General features: G+C 52.2%; 1 protein-coding gene across 2 annotated transcripts in view; it reads right to left on the reverse strand.

Annotated features, from left to right (window-relative positions):
- Window positions 1–10,000, reverse strand: part of LOC106596081 (glutamate receptor 2) — a 116,377-nt gene that overhangs the window by 41,620 nt on the left and 64,757 nt on the right. For both annotated transcript variants that reach the window (XM_082972305.1, XM_082972304.1), the window contains exons 9-12: window positions 7,516–7,623; window positions 6,846–7,052; window positions 5,738–6,105; window positions 3,190–3,388 (exon numbers count right to left, since the gene is read on the reverse strand). In XM_082972305.1, the coding sequence (XP_082828431.1) occupies window positions 3,190–3,388; window positions 5,738–6,105; window positions 6,846–7,052; window positions 7,516–7,623 (882 nt within the window). The remainder of the gene's footprint in view (window positions 1–3,189; window positions 3,389–5,737; window positions 6,106–6,845; window positions 7,053–7,515; window positions 7,624–10,000) is intronic.

Genomic DNA, 10,000 nt, shown 5'->3' on the forward strand with positions numbered 1-10,000 from the left:
GCTGTCCATCTAGCCCCACACTGCTCTGGTCTGACTGCTGTCCATCTAGCCCCACACTGCTCTGGTCTGACAGCTGTCCATCTAGCCCCACACTGCTCTGGTCTGACTGCTGTCCATCTAGCCCCACACTGCTCTGGTCTGACTGCTGTCCATCTAGCCCCACACTGCTCTGGTCTGACTGCTGTCCATCTAGCCCCACACTGCTCTGGTCTGACAGCTGTCCATCTAGCCCCACACTGCTCTGGTCTGACTGCTGTCCATCTAGCCCCACACTGCTCTGGTCTGACTGCTGTCCATCTAGCCCCACACTGCTCTGGTCTGGTATGTCTGTCTGACTGCTCTGGTCTGCCTGTCTGACTGCTCTGGTCTGTCTGCCTGACTGGTCTGTCTGACTGCTCTGGTCTGTCTGTCTGACTGCTCTGGTCTGTCTGTCTGACTGCTCTGGTCTGCCTGTCTGACTGCTCTGGTCTGTCTGTCTGACTGCTCTGGTCTGCCTGTCTGACTGCTCTGGTCTGCCTGTCTGACTGCTCTGGTCTGACTGCTCTGTCAATGTAAATAGTCCAGGTGGCCATTTCATACATTTTTCAGAAGTCTTATGGCTTGGGGGTAGAATCTGTTTAGCAGTCTCTTGGACCTAGACTTGAGACAGGTAGTCGTTGACCTGATAGCCAGGGAGGTGAGACAGGTAGTCGTTGACCTGATAGCCAGGGAGGTGAGACAGGTAGTCGTTGACCTGATAGCCAGGGAGGTGAGACAGGTAGTCGTTGACCTGATAGCCAGGGAGGTGAGACAGGTAGTCGTTGACCTGATAGCCAGGGAGGTGAGACAGGTAGTCGTTGACCTGATAGCCAGGGAGGTGAGACAGGTAGTCGTTGACCTGATAGCCAGGGAGGTGAGACAGATCACAGCTATATACAGGGCATTCTGAAAGTATTGATTAGGCCTGTCCTGTCAGATCACAGCTATATACAGGGCATTCTGAAAGTATTGATTAGGCCTGTCCTGTCAGATCACAGCTATACACAGGGCATTCTGAAAGTATTGATTAGGCCTGTCAGATCACAGCTATATACAGGGCATTCTGAAAGTATTGATTAGGCCTGTCAGATCACAGCTATATACAGGGCATTCTGAAAGTATTGATTAGGCCTGTCAGATCACAGCTATATACAGGGCATTCTGAAAGTATTGATTAAGCCTTTCCTGTCAGATCACAGCTATATACAGGGCATTCTGAATGTATTGATTAGGCCTGTCCTGTCAGATCACAGCTATATACAGGACATTCATAAAAGTATTGATTAGGCCTGTCAGATCACAGCTATATACAGGGCATTCTGAAAGTATTGATTAGGCCTGTCAGATCACAGCTATATACAGGGCATTCTGAATGTATTGATTAGGCCTGTCCTGTCAGATCACAGCTATATACAGGGCATTCTGAAAGTATTGATTAGGCCTGTCCTGTCAGATCACAGCTATATACAGGGCATTCTGAAAGTATTGATTAGGCCTGTCAGATCACAGCTATATACAGGGCATTCTGAAAGTATTGATTAGGCCTGTAAATGTATTAAAAATTAAAAAACTGATATCACATTTCTGTAAGTATTCAGACCCTTTGCTCAGTACTTTGTTGAAGCACCTTTGGCAGCGATTACAGCCTCGAGTCTTCTTGGGTATGACGCTACAAGCTTGGCACGCCTGTATTTGGGGAGTTTCTCCCATTCTTCTCTGCAGATCCTCTCAAGCTCTGTCAGGTTGGATGGGGAGCGTCGCTGCACAGCTATTTTCAGGTCTCTCCTGTGATGTTCAATCGGGTTCAAGTCCGGGCTCTGGCTGGGCCACTCAAGGACATTCAGAGACTTGTCTCGAAGGCACTCCTGCGTTGTCTTGGCTGTGTGTTTAGGGTCGTTGTCCTGTTGGAAGGTGAACCTTCACCCCAGTCTGAGGTCCTGAGCGCTCTGGAGCAGGTTTTCATCAAGGATCTCTCTGTACTTCGCTCCGTTCATCTTTCCCTCGATCCTGACTAGTCTCCAGGTCCCTGCTCCTGAAAAACATCCCCACAGCATGATGCTGCCACCACCATGCTTCACTGTAGGGATGGTGCCAGGTTTCCTCCAGACGTGACGCTTGGCATTCAGGTCAAAGAGTTCAATCTTGGTTTCATCAGACCAGAGAATCTTGTTTCTCATGGTCTGAGAGTCTTTAGGTGCCTTTTGGCAAACTCCAAGCGGGCTGTTGTGCCTTTTACTGAGGAGTGGCTTCCGTCTGGCCTCTCTACCATTAAGGCCTGATTGGTGGAGTGCTCCAGAGATGGTTGTCCTTCTAGAAGGTTCTCCCATCTCCACAGAGGAACTCTGGAGCTCTGTCAGAGTGACCATCGGGTTCTTGGTCACCTCCCTGACCAAGGCCCTTCTCCCCCCGATTGCTCAGTTTGGCCGGGCGGCCAGCTCTAGGAAGAGTCTTGTTGGTTCCAAACTTTTTTTTTGTACCCTTCCCCAGATCTGTGCCACGATACAATCTTGTCTCGGAGCTCTACGGACAATTCCTTCGACCTCGTGGCCTGTTTTTTTTGCTCTGACATGCACTGTGAACTGTGGGACCTCACATAGACAGGTGTGTGCCTTTCCAAATCATGTCCAATCAACAAAGAAATACCACAGGTGGACTCCGATCAAAATCTGAAGGATGATCAAATGGAAACAGGATGCTCAGTTACATTTTCGAGTCTCATAGCAAAGGGTCTGAATGCTTACAGTATATACAGTGTGGTGTGTGTGTGTGTGTGTGTGTGTGTGTGTGTGTGTGTGGTGTCTGTGTGTGTGTGTGTGGTGTCTGTGTGTGTGTGGTGTCTGTGTGTGTGTGGTGTGTGTGTGCGTGTGGGTGTGGTGTGGTGTGGTGTGTGTGTGTGTGTGTGTGTGTGTGTGTGTGTGTGTGTGTGTGTGTGGTGTGTGTGTGCGTGTGGTGTGGTGTGGTGTGGTGTGTGTGTGTGTGGTGTGGTGTGGTGTGTGTGTCTGTATGTGTGTGTGGTGTGGTGTGGTGTGGTGTGGTGTGTGTGTGCGTGTGCGTGTGCGTGTGGTGTGTTGTGGTGTGGTGTGGTGTGGTGTGGTGTGTGTGTGGTGTGGTGTGGTGTGTGTGTCTCAATGTGTGTGTGTGTGTGTGTGAGTGTGTGTGTGTGTGACCCACCCTAAAGAACTCCTTGGTAGAGCCAGAGTCCAGGGTTCCGTAGGCGATCTCCGTCTGTTTAGCCAGGTCCTCTGCTCCCTCTATAGGGGAGACCATCCTCTCCACAGTGAGGAAGGCAGCCAGGTTGGCCGTGTAGGAGGAGATGATGATTAGAGTGAAGAACCACCACACACCACCCACTATACGACCTGATAGAGACCTGGAGAGATATAACCACACACAGTCACACACCACACACACAGAGAGAGAGAGAGAGAGACAGAGAGGAGAGAGAGAGAGAGAGAGAGAGAGAGAGAGAGAGAGAGCAGAGAGAGAGAGAGAGAGAGAGCAGAGAGAGAGAGAGACAGAGAGAGAGACAGAGAGAGAGAGAGAGAGAGAGAGACGAGAGAGAGAGAGAGACAGAGAGAGAGAGAGAGAGACAGAGAGAGAGAGAGAGACAGAGAGAGAGAGAGACAGAGAGAGAGAGAGAGAGAGAGAGAGAGAGACAGAGAGAGAGAGAGAGAGAGAGACAGAGAGAGAGAGAGAGAGAGACAGAGAGAGAGAGAGAGAGAGAGAGAGAGAGAGAGAGAGAGAGAGAGATGTAGCCTGGTAGACCCGTAGCGAAGGAGAGAAACGGGAATATGCAGCAAAAACACGGTACCCCTCCAAGAGGCAGGAAAAGGAAGTGACATCATGCATTGACGGCCCCAGGGTGGTGGATATATGCTAACCTGACCTTTGACCTCTGACCCCTGACCTGTGGTTATGTGGTGGTCCTCGTCTCCTCCCCTCCCCTCCCCTCTTCTTCTTTCCTCTTCTCTCTCCTCGTCTCCTCTCCTCTTATCCCCTCTCCTCTCTTCTCTCCTCTCCTTGTCTCCTCTCCTCTCTCCCCTCTCCTTCTCTCCTCTCCTCGTCTCCTCTCCTCTCATCCCCTCTCTTCTTCTCCCCTCCCCCTCTCCTCTCCCCCTCTTCTCTCTCTCCTCTCCTCTCTCCTCCCCTCTTCTTTCCTTTCCTCTTCTCTTTTCTCTCCTCCCCTCTTCTCTCCCCTCCTCTTCTCTCCTCTCCCCTCCTCACTTCCTCTTTCCTCTTCTCTCTCCTCTCTTCTTCTCTCCTCCCCTCTTCTCTCCCCTTCTCTTCTCTCCTCTCCCCTCCTCACTTCCTCTTTCCTCTTCTCTCTCCTCTCTTCTTCTCTCCTCTCCCCTTCTCCTCTCCTCTCTTCTCTTCTCTTCTCCCCTTCTCCTCTCCCCTTCTCCTCTCCTCTTCTCCTCTCCCCTTCTCCTCTCCTCTCTCTACTGATGTGAAACTCCAGGCTAGGTGATGTTAACTGTTAAACATAGGCCCCCAGACACCCTAACCCCTACTTCTAAACCCCTCAACTCTGACACCCTAAACTACCTCCTCTCTTCTGATCAGTAGTCTGGACTGAGACACAGGGAAAGTTGTTTAGGAGAGCTAGCAGCTAGAATCAGTTAGCATTACAGCTAGAGGCTAAAATCAGTGAGCATTAGAGCTAGAGGCTAGAATCAGTGAGCATTAGCGCTAATGGCTAGAATCAGTTAGCATTAGGGGTAGCAGCTAGAATCAGTTAGCATTAGAGCTAGAGGCTAAAATCAGTGAGCATTAGAGCTAGAGGCTAGAATCAGTGAGCATTAGCGCTAATGGCTAGAATCAGTTAGCATTAGGGGTAGCAGCTAGAATCAGTTAGCATTAGGGGTAGCAGCTAGAATCAGTTAGCATTAGAGCTAGAGGCTAAAATCAGTGAGCATTAGAGCTAATGGCTATTATCAGTTAGCATTAGGGGTAGCAGCTAGAATCAGTTAGCATTAGGGCTAGAGGCTAGAATCAGTGAGCATTAGAGCTAATGGCTATAATTAGTTAGCATTAGGGGTAGCAGCTAGAATCAGTTAGCATTACGGGTAGCAGCTAGAATCAGTTAGCATTAGATCTAGAGGCTAGAATCAGTGAGCATTAGAGCTAATGGCTATTATCAGTTAGCATTAGGGCTAGCAGCTAGAATCAGTTAGGTTTAGAGCTAGAAGCTAGAATCAGTGAACATTAGAGCTAATGGCTAGAATCAGTTAGCATTAGGGCTAATGGCTATAATTAGTTAGCATTAGAACTAGAAGCTAGATTCAGTGAGGATTAGAGCTAGCAGCTAGAATCAGTTAGCATTAGAACTAGAAGCTAGATTCAGTGAGGATTAGAGCTAGCAGCTAGAATCAGTTAGCATTAGGGGTAGCAGCTAGAATCAGTTAGCATTAGAGCTAGCAGCTAGAATGAGTTAGCATTAGAGCTAATGGCTGTTATCAGTTAGCATTAGAACTAGAAGCTAGATTCAGTGAGGATTAGAGCTAGCAGTTAGAATCAGTTAGCATTAGGGCTAGCAGCTAGATTCAGTTAGCATTAGAGCTAGAAGCCAGAGGTCGGGGGTTAAAGATAGCGGCTAGAGATCAGAGGTCAGGGTTAGCGTAAGCGGCAGGAAGTGAGGTCAGCATATACACACCAGCTCCAGGAGGAAGGGGGGGCTGCCAACACAGCGAGCCACGTTACCTAGCAACAGGACACCAACCTTGGGGAGATATCGCAGCCTTGCTGCATAAAGGCTCCTAGAGAGAACCACAGAGAGTTAAAGATCCCAAACTCATTAGAGGATTCGCTGGTGGGCAGTTGGCCATCCTCATACTCCTCCATGTGCCATTCATACGGGCTGAACCGGCTCACCAGGAACAGAACTACGCTCACACCGATATAGGCAAACACTATACACATCCAGATCTCATAGGCCAACGGGTCCAGGAAGGAGAACACCCCGGGTTTAGACTTCTGGGGTTTCTTGATCATGATGGAGATGCCCAGAGACATGAAGGGCTTGGAGAAGTCGATCACCTCCTCTCGGACCAGGGTTATAGTGAGAGGAGCAACGGCTATATCTGCTTTCTACAGGGGGGAGGGCAGGAGGGGGAGGGGGAGAGGGGGAGGGGAGAGGGGAGGAGGGGGAGGAGGGGAGAGGAGGAGGGGGGAGGAGGGGGAGGAGGGAGAGGAGGGGAGGAGGGGGGAGGGAGGAGGGGGAGGAGGGGGAGAGGAGGAGGAGGGAGAGGAGGGGGAGGGGAGGAGGGGGAGAGGGAGGAGGGGGAGGAGGGGGAGAGGGGGAGAGGAGGAGGGGAGAGAGGGGGAGGAGGGAGAGGAGGGGGAGGAGGGGGAGGGAGGAGGGTGAGAGGGGGAGAGGGGAGGAGGGGGAGGAGGAGGAGGGGGAGAGGGGGAGAGGGGAGGAGGGGAAGGAGGGGGAGAGGGGAGAGGGGGAGGGGGAGAGGAGGGGGAGGGAGGAGGGGGGAGGAGGGGGAGAGGGGGAGGAGGGAGAGGAGGGGGAGGGAGGAGGGGAGAGGGAGAGGGGGAGAGGGGAGGAGGGGGAGGGGGAGAGGAGGGGGAGAGGGGGAGGGAGGGGGGAGGAGGGGGAGAGGGGAGAGAGGGGGAGGGGGGAGGAGGGGGAGAGGGGGAGAGGGGAGGGGGAGAGGGAGAGGGGGAGAGGGAGAGGAGGGGGAGAGGGGAGGAGGGGGAGGAGTGGGAGAGGGGGAGGAGGAGGAGGGGGAGAGGGGAGGCAGAGAGTTACTTAGTTCTTGTGTCCTCAGGTACTAGTTTCACAATAACAGAGATCAAAGGTTAGAGGTCAGGGTCCTTACCCCGTACACCAGCTCTCCGACCATCCCGTTCCAGATCTTGGTTTCAGCGTCTCGAGCCCCGTACTTTCCATCTCCCACAATCCTTAGCTGGTAGCGTATCCCACAGTGCTTAGCGATCTCTGCTGCCAGATCCACGCAGTAGCCTTCGTAACGGTCGTTGTCCAGGAACAGCTCAGCATTCTTCTTTAGCATCACGTATGGGGCTTCCTGCAACACACACACACACACACACACGACACACACACACACACACACACACACACACACACACACACACACACACACACACACACACACACACTTTTACCAGGATGTCTTTAAAGATGACCATCTTTCTTGTCATTTGAACAACCATCCACCACCCTTCACCACCCTTCATCCCCCACCCCCCTTCACCACCATCCACCACCCACCCCCCTTCACCACCCACCACCCTTCACCCCCCTTCACCACCCCCCACCCCCCCCACCCCCACCCACCCCCCTTCACCCCCCTTCACCCCCCTCCACCCACCACCCTTCACCCCCCTTCACCCCCCCCCACCCCCACCCACCCCCCTTCACCCCCCTTCACCCCCCTTCACCACCCACCACCCTTCACCCCCCTTCACCCCCCTTCACCCCCCCACCCCCCTTCACCACCCACCCCCCTTCACCCCCCACGTCGTTACCAGGATAGTTGTGACGATAACAGTCTTGTTCTCCATCCCATTAGTGTCGTTGGGGAAGATGTCTAGTTTAGTCACCACCATCTTGTCCACTTCATTCCAGTAGCCGATCTGAAAACACACACACACACACACACACAGACACACACACACACACACACACACACACACACACACACACCACACACACACACACACACACACACACACACACACACACACCTCACACACACACACACGCCACACATACACACGCGCGCCACACACACACACACACACACACACACACACACACACACACACACACACACACACGTAAACCTGCAGCGTCGTTCCAATCAACTAATCACCAATAGCATGTGCAGCTGAATCAGGTGTGTTGGTGCTGGACCTCTGATAGGAGGGAAGGGCATTGGCCTATCAAAGATGAGCAGAAACTGCTTCTCCAATAGAAATCCCTAATCACAACGTCATGGCGACGTCGGCTTGCTCATGGGGGGAGCCGAACTGAGCATGTGCAGGGCGTCAGATCAAAGGCACTTCCATATAAAGTAGTTTTTGAGGGAAATGAAAAGGTGTCAGTTTGTCGCTCTAACGAGGTTGGTTGGAGTGACGACATGTTCAGCTACTGAAGACATTTCGCCTCAAATCAGGGTTGGGCCTTTAGATTTGGAGAAAATTAACAACTAACAAAGAATTTTTCACTTCTCTCATTGACTTCTCAAACCCCTAACCCTGGTCTGGTCTGGTCTGGCCTGGTCTGGTCTGGTCTGGTCTGGTCTGGCCTGGCCTGGTCTGGTCTGGCCTGGCCTGGTCTGGTCTGACATGGCCTGGTCTGGTCTGGTCTGGTCTGACCTGGCCTGGTCTGGTCTGGTCTGGTCTGACCTGGTCTGGTCTGGCCTGGTCTGGTCTGGTCTGGTCTGGTCTGGTCTGGCCTGGTCTGGTCTGGTCTGGTCTGGTCTGGTCTGGTCTGACATGGCCTGGTCTGGTCTGGCCTGGTCTGGTCTGGTCTGGTCTGGTCTGGTCTGGTCTGGTCTGGTCTGACATGGCCTGGTCTGGTCTGGTCTGGTCTGGTCCTGACCTGGTCTGGCCTGGTCTGACCTGGTCTGACCTGGTCTGGTCTGACATGGCCTGGTCTGGTCTGGCCTGGTCTGGTCTGGTCTGGTCTGGTCTGGTCTGGTCTGACATGGCCTGGTCTGGCCTGGTCTGGTCTGGTCTGGCCTGGTCTGGTCTGGTCTTTGTCTGGTCTGGTCTGGTCTGACATGGCCTGGTCTGGTCTGGTCTGGTCTGACATGGCCTGGTCTGGTCTGGTCTGGTCTGGTCTGACCTGGCCTGGTCTGGTCTGACATGGCCTGGTCTGGTCTGGTCTGGTCTGACATGGCCTGGTCTGGTCTGGTCTGGTCTGGTCTGACCTGGCCTGGTCTGGTCTGGTCTGGTCTGGTCTGGCCTGGTCTGGTCTGGTCTGACCTGGCCTGGTCTGGTCTGGTCTGGTCTGGTCTGACATGGCCTGGTCTGGTCTGGTCTGGCCTGGTCTGGTCTGGCCTGGCCTGGTCTGGTCTGACATGGCCTGGTCTGGTCTGGTCTGGTCTGGTCTGGTCTGGTCTGACCTGGTCTGGTCTGGTCTGGCCTGGTCTGGTCTGGCCTGGCCTGGTCTGGTCTGACATGGCCTGGTCTGGTCTGGTCTGGTCTGGTCTGGTCTGACCTGGTCTGGTCTGGTCTGGTCTGGTCTGACCTGGTCTGGTCTGACCTGGTCTGGTCTGGTCTGGCCTGGTCTGGCCTGGTCTGTTTGGTTTGTTTTGCAAGCTTCCCAGAAGTCTCGCGATGTTGAGCGTCTGGGTTTAGAAATGCTTGTGGGCCCACCTCTCTGGATAAAAACAAACATCAGTCTTTCTTCTAAACTAAGCTAGAGCTGTTTTTACGGCCATGTTTCTATCACCTAAACTCGATGCTAGCTAGCTAAGCTAGCTAAGCTAGGCTAAAATTTGCAAAGCAAGCTTGCTAGGTAGCTAAATATTATGACAAAAAGTTAGTTTGTTGCCAAAGAGATTGCTTACTAAGACATATGTACAATCAAAGAAATATATGTTATTTCAAAATAGTAAACATAATGCTTTATAACTATAATATAGCTAACGTTAGCTAGCTAATGAGAAGCTAATCTCTGCTGGATGCTTTCACGTTTATCTCTTCTAGGTTTGTTGCTGTTAGCTAGCACATGGACAAGTAGTATCCTACTGCACTAGTCAGACATGACAAGAATTACCAACATAGTTGAATCCTTAATTTATTTTTTGCACTACACAATACAAGTTTGACAACATTCAGCCATCTAATGTTAGCTTGCAATTCAGAGTTGAAACACGCTAGCTAGCTAATATAAGCGAGCAGGGATTGAAAGCCTGTCCTCTGATGTGTTTAGTCAGCCTGCTAGCTAATAGCCAATCCCAAGGCAAGTAAGGTTAGGAATCTAGCTAGCTATGCTAGCGAT

The sequence above is a fragment of the Salmo salar genome, unplaced genomic scaffold (genome assembly GCF_965601325.2).
Source record: "Salmo salar unplaced genomic scaffold, fSalSal1 ptg000645l, whole genome shotgun sequence".
Taxonomy (NCBI): domain Eukaryota; kingdom Metazoa; phylum Chordata; class Actinopteri; order Salmoniformes; family Salmonidae; genus Salmo; species Salmo salar.